At 43.5% G+C, this 16,244-nt stretch overlaps 1 protein-coding gene across 2 annotated transcripts in view; it reads right to left on the bottom strand.

Moving 5' to 3' along the window:
• Positions 1 to 284: 284 nt before the first annotated feature.
• cep112 (centrosomal protein 112) overlaps positions 285 to 16,244 on the bottom strand; it is a 133,763-nt gene continuing 117,803 nt past the window's right edge. Inside the window, exons 24-28 of one of the 2 annotated variants that reach the window (XR_012596791.1) lie at positions 12,950 to 13,039; positions 4,348 to 4,449; positions 2,650 to 2,714; positions 835 to 900; positions 285 to 672 (exon numbers count right to left, since the gene is read on the bottom strand). Coding sequence is in view for 1 of the 2 variants with exons in the window: in XM_074656745.1 (XP_074512846.1) it covers positions 897 to 900; positions 2,650 to 2,714; positions 4,348 to 4,449; positions 12,950 to 13,039 (261 nt within the window). In the remaining variant the exon portion in view is untranslated. Of the gene's footprint in view, positions 901 to 2,649; positions 2,715 to 4,347; positions 4,450 to 12,949; positions 13,040 to 16,244 lie in introns of both variants that reach the window. The other variant, XM_074656745.1, reaches the window with a different exon arrangement.

Genomic DNA, 16,244 nt, shown 5'->3' with positions numbered 1-16,244 from the left:
AACGATCGACTCGCAGTGCTCTTTATCTGAACCAACCACAAACCCCCAACCGCTCTTTACAGTTCAGATGGGGCTTGAGCAGAAATATTGATGGGGGGGAGATGGGAATTCAAGGTCTTTGACTTTAGTGTTAAGTTACAGAGCTAATCTCCGTTAACATGCATGTTGTGGTCGTATAAAAACAAGGGCAACAGCATGACTTCCCCCTAATTGAGGGACTAATTATGAGGTATTTGAAGGAGATGAAAAACATGCTCAAAACAAAAAAGCATGACAACAGAAAATGATGCAAAGTCTTTTATTAAAAATGGTGGATTTCGGTAGCAAATATCAATAATATCAAGTTAATAATGATATAAAAAAATATAAAATTGAACAATGTAACCAGAACATAAATATATCATTTTTCCAATGAGACAAAGCAAAAATCTGACAATTAATAAATAGCTTATGTAAGGGATGATGTCATTGTTGTGAAATAAACTTCCTCAAGACCCCTCCGCAACGCCCTGTCAGGGTTTATTTCACAACAATGACCGGCTCGCTGTACATTATCTCCCTTATTAGTCGGCTACTTACTTACATCAATAATTTGACACAAAAACGGTCCGTCAGAGTCAAACATCAGAACTGCACCCATAGCAACGGTCTGTTATACATAGCAACGGTCCGCTATAAAGAAATAACACACCGTAGAACGCCGTCATTGACCAAACAGAGTCGAGTATTCGACAAAACCGTGTCATAAATGTTAGCAGCACATCACACTAAAAGATGACTGGTCCAGTGGCATGACAGGTGTGTAAAATACTTGTAACAGTCAATAATGCTCACATCTGATTGGACGTCTTATCCTTCATATTCCGGCGTTGGGTCAGGCTGTGGTTCTCCCACGGTTACCTGTACAGGAAGAGTCGGGTTAGTCCAGCGTTAAGCCATTAAATCAACATTATTTTATATTATGTAAAGGGTAATACACAGCGAGCCGGTCGTTGTTGTGAAATAAACCACGACAGGGCAATGCGGCACCCCGACGCGAATCGGAGTGGTTTATTCCACAACAATGACCAGCTAGCTGTACATTATCCCTCTTATTACACAGCTACTTACTTAAGAAATCAATAATTTGACACAAAAATGTCCGCCAGAGCCCGACATCAGAACTGCGCCCATAGCAACGGTCTGTTATACATAGCAACGGTCTGCTATAAAGAAATAACAGACCGTAGAACGCCGTGATTGACCAATCAGAATCAATACTCAACAAAGCCGTATAGTAAACGTCGATATTAAAGGGTAACTTCGGTATCATTCAACCTGGACTGAGCTGGATTTTCCCATGTTTTTGTGTATAAGTGACTAATAATGGGGACAACAATTTTTGAAATTGGTCCAGTATTGAGTGAGAACGCTGTAACTGGCAGTCGCAAACTGAGCTGCGAGGGCAAGTGAGCAGCGTCAATGTAACATTATGTTCACTAAAAGTTCTTGTTTTTGCCACTGACAGACTCAGGTTGTTATTATAAGTGTCTGAAACATTTTAGAAAGGACTCTACGGAGAAATAAAACGCTTTCTTTACCTTTCGCTTGATCCGGTTTGTTTGTTATTGTGTCCAAGTCCCGCTCAAGGAGAAGTCTCGCTGTGAAATCTGAATATCCGTAAACTATACGGGCGACCATCGAAGTCGAAGACCTCATCTACATTTTAAAAATCATCTAAATATTCAACCATGACACTGAAAATATTTTAGATAACACTAAGCTATGCTTTCTGTACTCCAACACAACAAACTATCGCATTTCCACCATGAATGTATTCCACTATTCAACCGTTGTCTTCCAGCAACACGTCACATCGCCAGATTTCAGAACGAGGCTTCTCCTTGAGCGAGACTCTTTCCATAATGTTGTCAGATAGTTATAATAACAATCAGAGCCTGTCATGATAAAAAATTTCACTTTTAGTGGATGTAAATGACGGTGCCAGCTTGCCCCAATAGCAGCATATTGAACCCTGTGTGCAGCTGCTGTCTACAGCGTTCTCCCTCAATACTGGACCAAGTGTAGTCGCTATTAGTCAGTTAGACACAAAAACATGGGAAAATAGGGGTCTGGGTTGAAATAATCTTTAAAGAAAATCATTATGGAATTTAAACTGACTCTCTCTGATTGACTGCTCCTTTGAGATTCTCAACGTCTCCGTCACTTTAAGTTGCGAGCTACGCAGAGTACAGTGAAATAACTGGTTATTAACTGTGATGTGCGTGATTGACAGTCCTGAGAGATGTTTGCCGAGATATGAGCGGCGACGTCGTTTGACGGGGCCTCTCATCACTGCATTTATAAGATGCTTTTCATAAAAGACATAAATGGCTCTTACAGTATGATGGATGGGAGGCGAATCAAAGCCCTCAGGACTGGAAGCTGTCACAGTCAAAGACGAGACTTCATCTAATGTAACTGCACCATTAATACAAAGTATGATGCAGATGACGACGTTCGTACTTTACTGTACTCGCAACCTTGGTGTAAAAATAAAGGCACATACATGCATTGTACTGTGCAGAAGTAAAAAAAAACTTCCACATGAACTATGTACAGGCACGTATGCACACATGTTTCTATACAATCTAAACAACCCATGCTAACCTCCTGCTGCGACAGGCATCCAGGTCTTCCTGTAGCAAAGAGGCTCTCTTCTGGAGGAAGTTAACCTGCAACACAGACACACAATGCAACATTTGGCACATCTTCAACAAAATGTACTCTGATTAGTTGTTTAATCAGAATGAGGGAAGCAGGAAACCAGGGGCATCACGATACAGAAACTGGAAGTGGTGAAGGCTTCGGGTCAATTGTGCTTTTGGGCGGAGGGGGATAGCTGAGTGGAAGAAAGGCTCGGTTGTTGAGCCCAGGGGTCAGGACAGCAGGGGTTGGGGGTCAGGAGATTAGGGCAGCGGGGTTAAGGCACATGGGGACAGAGGGGAGATTAAGAGCCAGGTTAGTGGAGGTTATAGGACGCCGCGAGAGATCCTTTTGTTTGGCTACAAAGTGTGAGTTTATTTATGAAGTGTCTTTGGCAGAAGTGAAAATAAACCCCGTCTACATTTACATCTCGAGCCTGGCAGAATAATCACGGCTCCGAAAGAATCTGTATTGTTCTGGGACTACCGTACTGGAGCCGAGGGTACATTCCTTTCTGTGGGGGAGACCTCAGGAAAGATCTAGCATTTCATTTGGCACCTCGCAGTGGTGAAGTGGATGCAAAAAAAACCCCAACGAAATGTGGTCGGATGTCTCCAGAGACACGGAAAACTCTCCCCACCTTTTTTTTTTTTTTCGCCATGTAAAACGAATGCACTTTAATGTGCAAAAACCCAAGACGTCGTCAATGAGAGGAGAGACCACTCATGGTCATGAATTACATCTTATAAACATATCCGATCACAGGGCTGTGGTCTGCACACTGAAATGGGATCTTGGTAAACCTATTTGAACAAGGCCGGGGTTTATGATGAGAAACAACTATGTACTGCATTATTCTATCATCATTACAGAAATCCTTCTTTTGTTTACAATGTAAAAGCGGAGAAAGATATTGGACATAGCTCAGAGGAACAGCATGTGAATGTTGCTATGCATGGGGGGATCTGATGGAGAGACAAGGACAGTTTAAGGTTTAAGGCCCAGACACACCAACCCGACATTGAAGAACTAGCGGTGACGAAGGCCACCAGTTACAACGCCTTATGTCGCCTTCGTCTTGACCAAAAAGTTGCATTCGAACACACTGCAACGTACGTTCTGCGCCTGCGTGCGATGAAATAACTCTCCACACCAGCAGGTGGCGGTAGTCTGTTTTTGTCATTCAAAACCGGAAGACGGAAGACGGCGGATATACAAGCCATTGTTACGATACATACATGAAATAATGCGGCGTTTACCGACCCAAAAACACGGCCGACCGTCGGCTTGGTGTGTCAGGGCCTTTATAAAGAGGATTGGCAAGGTCCAAAACGACACCAATTATGACTTAACAAATATCTCCTACATGCATAAATGTGTTGGTTATGTTTCTGACAGTTTTAATTGATTAATAGTAAGGGAAAGTGAAAGACAAAAGCTTATAAATCCCTTTAAAAACACCCGAGGATACTGAACTTTACTTTGACAATCTGTCCTATATACAGTATATTGTGTTTTAATGGGTAAAGGATGAATGAAACCCGAACGCCCTGTCAATTCTTAACATTGTTGAAACTAAAGTCACAGGATTGAATGTGTCAGCGTGTTCGTTCTGGTCCTGCCGGTATCTGATCTGTTATCGTGCAAACAGTCGGCTCTCACCTGAGCTTTCAGAGAGGTGATGGTGTCCTCCAGTTCCTGTCTGAGCTCTGCTGGCATCAAACCTTTGATCCTCTCCTCGTACTCCTGACGCACCACAGTCACCTGAGACGACAAGAGGCAGGGCAGCCAAACAGTGTCGGTTAAAGTGATATTTCAGACGTTGTGGGGTGAAGTGGGGTTGTATGAGGTACGTATCCATAGTCAGTGTATTACCTACAGTAGATGACGGTCGGCACGCCCCCAGTTTGGAGAAGCAGAGAGAAGTACCGACACAGGAGCAAAGTATGCAAATGTACTGCTGTCGTTTTAACCTCCTAAAAGAAAGACCCAACTAAAAAAAAAAAATAGTCATTTTTTTCTGGGCACAAAAAAGATCGATTGCATCTTGCAGGTATCGTTTGACTGGAGAAGTTTCGATACTACTTGGTACTGAGTTATTTCGGTTGATACCTTAAAGGTATCGAGTACCGATAACCGGCCCTAACTGAACTGAAAGTGAAACTTATCTAAGCTCTCTCCAAAGCCACCAGACTCCGTTGACAAAACTAGTATAGATAAGTTTCACTTTCAGTTCAGTTCCCTGCCAGAAAATATTCTAAACATAGCGTACGCTTAAATTGTTGTTGATATTTTTAGGTGTAAGTACTCCTGTCTGCTTCTCCAAGCTGGGGGCACGCTGACCGTCATCTACTGTAGGTAATACACTGACTATGGATAAATACCTCTTACAACCCCACCTCAAAAAACCCGAACTATCCCTTTAAATTAGAAGGAACACCTGAACAAAACAATTCCTAAATTATATTACACAGTATTTATTCAATCATCAAATTAATACATATGCATTATATATATACACACACTTAACTAAAAACATGAAATCTGTGATCTTCATCTGTATTTAAATCATTTGTTGGTATTTTTGCATTGAAAAATATCAACACAATTAAAGACAAATGAATAATAATGGATTTAAATCATTGCTGAGTAAGTGCTTCTGCTTCCCATTCATATAAAACACTTGCATGTCATGCATGCACTTCCAGACACAGTGCCCAAGTGAACAGCTCCCTTGGAGGAGGCACACACACACACACACACACACACACACACACACACACACACACACACACACACACACACACACACACACACACACACACACACATACACACACATTCACAGACAGTGGGTATCCCCTCTTTATTCATGGCTCAGAGTATTCCCTCGCTCTTCACAGCTCCTTCACATCTCCACAGGGGGTCCGCAGACTGGCACGGCTCGCTCTGCACAACACCCCCTACTGGCGGCTGATAGCAGACTACAGCCAGATCTGACACAATGCATTTATGGGGCCTGACACAGCTGGGTTTGGAAGAGGACAGGGCCGTGGTGGAGGGCAGAACACATCAAACGCAGCAGCAGCAGCTCCACGGCTAGCTAGCTAGCTCCACTGGGGAGGACCGGAGGAAGTCTGTCTGGGGCTAAATTACACTCCACTAAACCAGAGTCTGATTATAGAAGTTGAAAAGGGTTTGGTTAGCGCAACCCCCCCCGTTTTTTTACCCACAAACACACATGAATGGACGCACACACACACACACATGCACAAACACAGAGCTTTTACAGTACTGTAAAAAGCCTTTACGGCGTTTTGAAAAGAGTTGCCGGATCAATTAATTCGGAGCTTGATGAATAGTTTAGCAGAGCCGGAGGACTCAACGGGGGCTGTGAAAGGCAACTGTTTTCAGCCACATATTTCAAGGTGTAACCAGGGGAGAGTCTGGGCATTTCAGCCGACCATAATGCATTTGACAGAGCCAAAGTCCGGCTAACATTAAGAGAATATCCCCACCCTTCCCCACCTCCCCTCTCATCAGTCCGGTCTTTCATGTGAAGAGAGCGTGAATGAGGTGAGGGGGAGGGAAAAAGATTGGTTTTCCTAAAATAATTTTCCTGTTGTGGATTTAACTGATTGTTCTGGCTTTGGCTAATTAATCTTCCTGGGCACAATGAAAGGGATTGGGAAGCACTTCAAAGCAACCCGCAGTATAAATGATCCCAACATGAAGCAGCTCACTTTGTCTCGGCAGTGTGCAGTAGATTACACTGCCACAACTTTGCCAATTTTTTTCGCAGGCTCCTTCTGCCCTGTTCATTTGAAAGTTTACAGAAATATGTCTTCTCTCTGTGTGTGAGAATGAAGTCAAGGATAATTTGAGAATGACCTTTTTCAAACAAGTGGCAAAAAAAAGAAGAAGAAGAAGGTTTCAGAAGCTTTAATTTGAATGTCCGGGAGTTCAAAAATCAGCTGAAGCCATGGGAGTGCAGATTTTTCAACAAAAAAAAGAAGTCTATCTATCTATAGCAGCTTCTGTAGTCATAACAAAATGGCAAGCCAAGACAAAACACACTCCACTACCTCAGACCAAAGCAATAAACAATGGTTGAATAAACACATCCCTTACCAACCACTCTGAATATAAGTCTAGATTCTTCAAAAGCCACGCTCCTTAAGTTTTGCATTCTTGGTTCATGTATGGTGCAGTCGCCACAGCAATGAGAGATCCGCTCTGCCTAAATTACAAGCTCCTTTGTGGCATCGCTGTCTCCATTTTCCTTCCCATACATTAGAATGGGCAAGGCTGCACAACGGAGTATTCACCGGGACTCACAGGGAGCAACGGGGACGACTGTACGTACAGTCGCACGGCTGATGAGACGGGACAGGAATGTTTGCTTTAGTAACAACGGCAACTGGAACTAATGTCTTGTGTGATACAGTGAGGTTGTGGATCTGGCTTCTGGCCTAATGACTTCGTGGTCAACTGCACTGAATGGCTGCTGTGGCTGTCGGTGTTAGACAGACAGCAACGCTTTATATAATACCACTTAAAGGAACAGTGTGATGTGGTGGTATCTAGCGGTGAGGTGAGGAGATTGCAACCAACTGAAGCCTTTCCCGTGTGCCAAGCGTGCAGGAGAGCTACGGTGGCTGATGCAGAAAACACGAATGGCCCTCTCTAGAGCCAGTTGTTGTAAGAGTAGCATGGATCATGTGGTGCAAAGTCGGTGCGGAGAGTGTGTATGTATGCGGTAAGTGAGTGGTGAAGCACGAGAGAGAGGGTGGCGGCGATGGGAGCGAGTAACCGGGGGAACCGGAGGGTGGGTGCTACGCTTCCGCGGCGGCGCTGTTGGTCGGGACGGCGTTATCAGCTGTAACCGCCGTATGAGAGCAGTGCAGAGTGGCGGCCGTGAGCTATCCAATGGGGCACGCTCACATGCACTAAAAAGCATGCATGGCCGGCCCGGCTATGTCAACAAAGCACAGAGAAGCTCTGATTACAACACACACACAGAGGAGAGAGAGACTTCATTCTCTGCTCAGGTAGATATTACACCTCTATATCTTTACTTAGCAAATAGTTGTTTGCTGCTTTATTAATGCTCTGATATCGTATAGAGAACCTTTAACTTGAAGGTGTACGATACTGCTGCACAGTAGCAGACCGAAGCATTTGCAATCACATCTTTCTACAGCACCTCTAACTAAAGCTTAACCATAGTTTACTATGCAACGTGTGTGGGTGGAGGCAGCAGCCTTTTTTTTTATAACAACATCTCTGTTTTATGCTCGGCTAACAGATGCAGAAAAGAAGCAGACGAGGACAGGTAAAGCACCGATTCAAATTTCTGACTTCACTGCGTCTCTCTCTCTCTCAATGGCGTTAAAATTCAAAACAGGAGCATCTCTCAAACTCCCCAAAGATGTCTGACTTCCTTCAGCTTTGCATCCTCTCGCCTCTTCCAGGGTCCCTCCTCTCACATCTTGATTTTTTTCTTCACGCAAACACACATTTTTCTCTTCTTTCAACATCTTTTTTTTTTTTTTTTTACAGCAAAGGCATGTTTGTTTTTCTGACAGGTGGCAGGAGGAAAAAAAAAAGAGCTTCCTCACCATTAGGACAGATGTCGGCTGCCTTTGAACAGTACTGTTGATCAAACCTTCCGTGAGGTTTTGGTCATTGACGGACTCCAGATGAGAGTGAGCAGTAAAGAAAAGAGGAAGGGAAACGCGACGAGAAAAAAGAAGAAGTGTGCCACTGTTTCCCAGAGCAATGAAAAGGGACTTTGACTTTCAGGAGAAAAATCAGGTTTCATCTCCACAGCTCTTTTTAAAATGAGATTTTGTTTGTTCCTGATGAAGCGTGATTCTCTAGTTTTGAAGACTGCGAGGAGCGGCAGTCGTTTTCCCCTCCCAGTCATCTTAAAATGACAACATTTCATCTATATATAGTCTTTAGATTGTGGTTTTGACTTTCCCTTGCGTTTGGTACCGTCACATGGCGTGGTTTTTGACAGCTGCCAGCAGAAAGAAACAAGCCCTCAACACTTCCAACGTTCAAATGAAGTTTGTCACATCGTTGGGAAGCTTGATGTATGCTAATGAAGTTGGGGTGTGTGTGCTTGCGTGGGACAGGTTGGGGGGGTGAGTAGTAGCTGCTGGAAAGACATTTTTTGATATAACCCCCTTGTTCCAAAGTGACAAAAATCTTGTCAGGAACAAGGGGGTACATCAAAAAATGACGCCACTCACAAAGTTTGCACCTCCACATCCACTGAGTTGGCACTCAGAGAGTTCACCAAGGAGCGATTTGAATTCAAAAACGCTTTGCTGCGAGAGGGGAAAAAAGAAACCGCCTCACAAAAGTGAAAAAAAAGGAAGGAGGAGATTAGAAGTGGCTACAGATCTTATTGAAGTTGTTAGAACTATGGGATGGATTGGTAGCTGCTGATGTAATGCGCCTCAACAAAAACAGCACACAGGAAAACGACTGACTACAGAACTTAAGTTCAACTCTTCTGCATTTGTATGTCTGCATCAATACTGAAAACATTTTTTTTACCAGGGTCCCGTGTTGCAGGAGAACACATCTCTGAAACGTGTACAGTTCACTGTGCCCGCTGTATCATTATGTATTTATACAAAGAGCCGTACTCTTCAACATTCTGCTCCTCTCTTCAAGGAGAATCGAACCACACAAGGAGCTGCTGATCCGCCATTTTAGAGTGGGGGAGCCTGCGAGGGCCCTGCGAGTGTGAGGCGAGCAACATCTGTGTGAAGTCTGGGCAGAAAGGCTGTTTTTGCATGTGAGGGATCGGATTACAAAGACAAGTCTTGGCAGATAAACTAGGGCAATATCAGTGTGAGGAGACTGAGAGTGGAGGTTTATTATCATACAGCTAAAAAAAAACAAAACAATGAACCGCCGTGCACCCAACAATGCAGATGCACATATGATAATACACTAATGCAAACAGTCACACACCAACCAAATACAAATATACAGTAGAGAAGCTGTCTTCCTTTTGACATGCACTATGCACACTCACACACACACACACACACACACCTGACCTTAGGTGAGAGCAGGAATAAATATATGATTCAGACTGTCTCTCTCTCCACACAGGGAGCAGAACTGTGACTCGTTGAAAAGGGTGAGCTGTGCAAAGACGCTGTAAAGTTTTACTTTCTGCGTCTGTGAGTAAGCGAAGGTCCGCGTGACGTAAATTCCATCATCAGAAGGTGTATGCGAAGGCTCCGAGCGGACATCCAGGTACTACCAATTTGGTGATGTGACGGTGAGGACATTTTCCCACCGGTTAATAAACTTGTGTTACCGATTACACCGGACATTTTACAAGAAAAGATGACAGTCAATATATGTAGCACGATCTTCAACGATGGATGGCTGTGTCTGACCTCTCCGGTTCAGCTTTCGCTACAGGGTTTCCAAAACGGCACACCGGCTGTGACCGCTCCGCGTCCTCCGCACGGCGATTACCTCATTAACGTTATGGCTCCCTAATAGCATTGAGTTTAAATCCATAATATTGCCAAATAGGTGCTTTTGCTTTTCGCTTCGACACCAAATCCTCTGCCATCGTCAACTCTCTCGTCCTGTGGGTGAAATCTGAATCCAACTACTCTGTGCTGAGATTCCGTACGGAGCAGACACTTTCACTTTCAGTTTGTAGCGTCTGTTGTTCGACTATAGGGGATGGGAATCATGGAGCATTCTGGGGCACACTGCCAGTTTTGGAGAGTAGCGTACGGAGCTACGGTAGACAATCATCTGTCACCGGCTTATTCATCTGTTATTGCTGCTATTCATCGTTCATCACCAGAAATGTATAAAGCAGTGCGAAAGACAAACAGTATAATATAAATATAATATAAACAGTGGCAAGAACCTGTCCATCCTGTGAGAGACCGCTATTAGCTGGACGCAGGCATTTCAAATGTCTACACTGCCTCTTCTCACTCTGATGAAGACTTCACTTTGCTGCACCTTATTAAAAAGCTCTTACTAGAACCGTGTGCTTCAGATCTCATCATTCCAGTTTCTGCCTCAGCTGTCTTATCTGTCGAGGCATCACTTTTAGCTCCGACTCGGCTGACGCGCAAAGATTCCTCCGTTCTTATCCGACTGTGGCACACTTCCTGTTTGTGTCTTTGCTGCCAACTTTTGGCGCAGCAAAACAATCTGCGATAGATTAGTGAAATGTGTTTTATGGCGGAGAATTAAGAACCGTACAAGTACGTACAATTGGTACCAAATGCTTAATCAAATTCTTAGCTTGTTTACCCGTTCCTCGCTTTGACGTACTGCCTGACTTAAATCATAATGTTGCTGATTTTATACCAGAACCAAGCATTTTTGGTATCACTACTAAAATCTGTGTTTCTTACTGGCGCCAGTATCAAAACATTTCAGCAATATGAGACTAAGCTCTATAGACCACAAGCAATAAGTGGGTTCTGAGTGATTGAATGTGCTAAATAAAAGCATAATTGATAACATGAAAGGACCAGTGTGTAACATTTAGGAGGATCTATTGGCAGAAATTGAATATAACATTCATAACTATGTTTTCTTTAGTGTATAATCACCTGAAACTAAGAATCGTTGTGTTTCGTTAGCTTAGAAAGGGTTGTTCATATCTATATAGGGAGCGGGTCCTCCTCACAGAGTCCGCCATGTTTCTACAGTAGCCCAGAACGGACAAACCAAACACTACCGGCGGCCGCCGTCTGACTTACGTTGCTCCTAAAGTAGTGTTATTATGGTAAGGATGGCCTCTGAGCGAGGCAAATGGCGTTAACGCGGTTTTGCACTCAGCGTCACATGTTTACGCAGTCTTGGAAAGGGAGGAGTGAGCAGAGGGGTACTCAGTTGGTTGTAATCTGCAACCACACCACTAGATGCCGCCAAATCCTACACACTGCACAATATTTTGTTTTTTCAACACGTCATGAAACTTTGCACAGCTGAGCACTGCACTATTAACACACACACACACACACACACACACACACACACACACACACACACACACACACACACACACACACACACTGAGTATCTGAGGTCATGTGCAAGACGCTGATAATAATCCTGAAAAATACAGGACTTCTCTCTTACTTTGTGTCACTTCCTTAACAACTATAAGTGGTTATAACATGAACAATATGCCATAGTGGTTGCTAGGGAACTTGTCCACGTGTTTGACTTTTAGAAACATAAAGATGAACTCTTCTCCTTGAGATAGAAATACCAGAGAGCAGGTACATTTCTTTCAGCATTTTTTGGCAACCTGTGGTAAAAACTCTTCACCGAAACATCAACTGATTGTGTCTTCAGTGATGGATCGCGCAGTAAACAACACTAACAAAACACGTAAATGCAAAGCTGAGAAAGAGTAACTCTAACCCTTCACCAGACGACATGATCTGACAGTGCAGCCGGCGGGTTCAGGGGTCAGCTCCTCTTAAGTTATAGGAAACAACGTGCAGCGCCTCTGGGACTGGGTCAGTGACCAACGGCTCCTAAAAACCACTGACCCCTTCCCGCAGATTTATGACGGCCAGACACCGAGGTGTGTGACGAGTGTGTGAAGTGTGTACAAGGGTCAGTGGGCGGATCAGAGGGGGGGACACGGGAGGATGAATGCCTTTGGTTGTACATACCAGGGTACAAAGAAGAGCCTCCTGTGTGAGTGTAGTCATTAGTGCTTTCTTCTCGGTGTGTGTCAAGGTCAAAACAGAGCCTGATTACAGGGCATTCTGGAGAGCAATGGGGAGTGTGTGTGCACACACAGAGGCTTCCCTCTGAACACAGGCGGTGGTGGCATTCCTGGCCCTAGGCGCTGGCTCTTGAAGCCAAATCTCAAGGAATTTGGGAAATGTGCGAGGGGGCATATCTGTGGCTCTGAACAGGAGAACGAGATGGTAGAGTGATGAGGGGAGGGCAGAAAGGAGGGCAGAATACATTTCTTTTTTGTCTTCTGTGGCCCCCTGGAGGGTCTAGTAAGGATGGCAACTGAGGGGGTGAGGGGGTAAGGACACCAGGTGATGATGGGGGAGCAGAGATGGTCGTTGAAGGGATTCAATTCCAACAAAAAAGGATCACACAAAGTCAAATAGAGGTGTGACGAAAAGGCTGAGGGCAGCAGGAGTGATGCAACAGTTAATGGTAAGGAGCAAATGATAAAAGAGATAGCGAGAGATGGAGAGGAAAAGGAGCGTCTGTATTACCTTCTCTCCAGTCTCCAGCTCTTTACTGAGCAGCTTCTTCTCTAAGCAGCGCAGCTGCCTCTGTAGACTTTCCACCTTCTCCTGCAGAGCCTGGAGGGGAGGGAGAGACAGTCAGCGTTGTCGGACGACTGACGGGAAAAAACAACAACAAACTCTAAGATCTGCGTGGTGTAACTGTCGCAAAGTGATATAATCTAGCTGGAAGGAAACATCTGAATGAGAGGTTGAGAAACTGAGAAAACAAGCGATCAGGTCAGACAGAGCCAGTGAGAGGATATTCAGGACAGAGAAAGGTAGACAGAAGGGACAGTGAGGAGAGATGCAGCCTGTGATTAGTCTTTGCGTGTTAAAAGGCTAATAATAAAGTCATGACAGTAATTACTGGCAAGCTGGCCTCATTAAGCCCAAACTCATTTCCAGACAAGGGCACACAGAGAGAGAGAGAGAGAGGGAGGAGAGAGAGAGAGAGAGAGAGAGAGAGAGAGAGAGAGAGAGAGAGAGAGAGAGAGAGAGAGAGAGAGAGAGAGAGAGAGAGAGAGAGAGAGAGACTTGCTCACTCAGGGAATTAGCAAACTGCCGAGGCTTTTGTGAAGTTGCATTCCTTTAAGGATCATTATTTCTTTGGCGGTAATAAGAGAGATGTACTGTATCATTTAGTGGATAAGAACCTCCAAAATACCTGAGTTGATCAAATTTCCCCACAGGGCGCCAATAAAGAATTTAATCTATTTTGCTTTCTAAGATTCAGGAAAGAAAGAAAGAAAGAAAGAAAATGCTGTTATGTGTGTGTGCAGGACATTTTTCCCCCTCTCTGCCTGTAAGTGATAGCAGTGGAAAGAAAGGCGCAGTTCCTGCATGCGATGCAGAACCAGATGTTTTGAGTGCACATGTGGACACTTCGTCTTTGATTAGTCTGCATGAAAAGCAGAGAGGGCGATGTGTGCACGCACGCACACCTGAACATAAAACACACACACACATAGCCTTCTACAAGTGTATGGCTAGCATCAATATCCTCGGTGCGTCTCCCCGGTGGGGTTGAGTGAGCGGGCCAGGTGTTGCCTTGTCGATTCTCAGAGCCGATGGAAACACAGTGCAGGTGATAGGCATGACCGGCCTGATCTACAACCCACCACACTGACATAAATCACACACAGACTGCGTTAGGCTTCAGGGCCTGGTTGAACTTCTGGGTAGCAATTCTCTGAGAACTACTGACTAAAAAGGAAGTTGAAAGCTTTGTTGTTGGATTGTTAGATGCAGTAGATCTCACGGTAGCTGAAATTGATGGAAAATTCACCTTATATTCTCCTTTTTTTGACATTTAATTACTTTTCTTTTAACAGGATTGCACCACAGTGTGAACCCGCACCTGATCTATGGAGGACAAACCCTGCCAAAATTAAATTAATTAATAAATAAATAGATAAATAAATGACTCGATAGATGAATAAATATGCCATTAAATGTACCAAAAATAATATTAAAAATAAATGTATGCATTAATTTATGTATAAAATGTGACATAAATTGATATTTCTGTTTTAATTTGCTTCTATAAAACAAAAAATAAATAAATTAGGGCTGTCAATCAATTCAAATATTTGTGATGTAATTCCTATTTATTTTTTGTTTTATAGAAGCAAATTAAACAGATTCATATCTTGAAGTCAGAGGTCACATTTATTTGCATACATTTATTTTTAATATTATTTATAGGTACATTTAATGGCAAATTTATTATCTATCGAGTCATTTATTTATTCATTTTTGATTTTGGCAGGTTCCGTCCTCCATACTGAACTGCACAGATGCAGATAAAATCATCTTTATAATGGACCTCTTTCCTTTGCAGTGGCTAATTTGAACGCCTGGCAGATGGATTCCTGGACCAACACGCATTACTAGACTATTATGATTCAGCAGCATGTCGAGGTCAGTTTTTTAGCTCTGCGGCATGAAAGGCAGCTGGTTTTTCCAGCGCGTTGATCCTATTAATCAGGGTATTTCTTAGCCAGTCACGATCCCATCACAGCCCACATCTCCATCCAGTGCAGCCCCCTTGCCTTCGATTTCATCATTTCATTTTGTTTATTGGTGAATCAAAAGGCTCGACGACACTGGAAAAGCATTTTTTAGTGGCGTTTTTTTTCCAGTTTTTATGATTCTAGTGAGTGTGAGGTTTCTTCCTTTTTCTTTTTCCTTCTCTGAATCGAAGGTCAAATAATCTAAATTGCCAGAATGAGTTGTAGAGATTGTTGATTTCTGATATTAAGAGTGTTTCTTGCTGGATGCCAGTGGATTATCTGGTGATTCATACCTTTCCTTCCTCCAACATTTCCCCATTGTGACCCTAACCTCACCTACGTCTATCCTTCAAAGGCAGCAGTACGGCTGACAAAGACGACCCTGACAACCCCCCCTTTTCTAAACCCACTTCTGATTCCCCGCACTGTGACACAGCATTTCTGGACCAGGTCTTCTGGGAAGTAAGGCTGACTTAGTGGGCCTCACTGGTGACGCGTTCGTCTCTTTCATGTGGGTTCTGTATCTGATGTGCTCAAAACAACGCTGAAGGGGAAGAAGTTCAATGCTTGTCACTTCATTAATAGAATCATATGGGATGATTCTGCTGATGAATAAAGGCGCTTTGTGAGTCAGAAAGGGTCACGGAAATATCTCGTCTTCATCGCCGTCGGACATAATGGTCTTATTATACTGCATTGAGGCACGGAGCAACAGATATCACACTGACTCTGGCAGACACAAATATTAATTCAAGAAAAAAAAGGACTACTCAAAACAATAAAGTTGACAACGTAAACGCCGGTGAACACCTGCACACTCCTGAGGCAGTTTGAATACCTGTGTCAGAGTTAGACTTTATAGGGCGGGTCCCTATGTGTTCTATTCAGTTTTCTTCTTCAAATGGAAACGCCCACTCAGCCGTTGCAATAGGCAGCTAATCAATAAGGTTATGAATTGGAAAATGCATTTCCTGCTGAAAATGCGTGGGAATACTGACAGCTGAAATTAATTACTGAAAATACGGAACTGAATTGTAAAACTGACGGAGTTGAAAGCTGAACTGGATGACCCCAAAAATAGCTAAGAGCTGAAATACATTGCAAGAAAAGCAGGAAGCTAAACTGTAATACTGTCAAAGGTGGAAGTTGAAATGAATGAACTCGTTAAACAGAAAGTCGTTTTTGGCTGGAACAAAAGCTTTAAAACTATAAGTGCTTGGACAGAAAGTAGTATTTTGGCGGAATGAACCTTTAAAGCAATAAGTCGT

This window comes from Sebastes fasciatus, chromosome 13 (assembly GCF_043250625.1).
Source record: "Sebastes fasciatus isolate fSebFas1 chromosome 13, fSebFas1.pri, whole genome shotgun sequence".
In the NCBI taxonomy this organism is placed as follows: Eukaryota; Metazoa; Chordata; class Actinopteri; order Perciformes; family Sebastidae; genus Sebastes; species Sebastes fasciatus.
The sequence above is the reverse complement of the archived record's forward strand: the minus strand, read 5'-3'. Positions and strand labels throughout refer to the sequence as shown.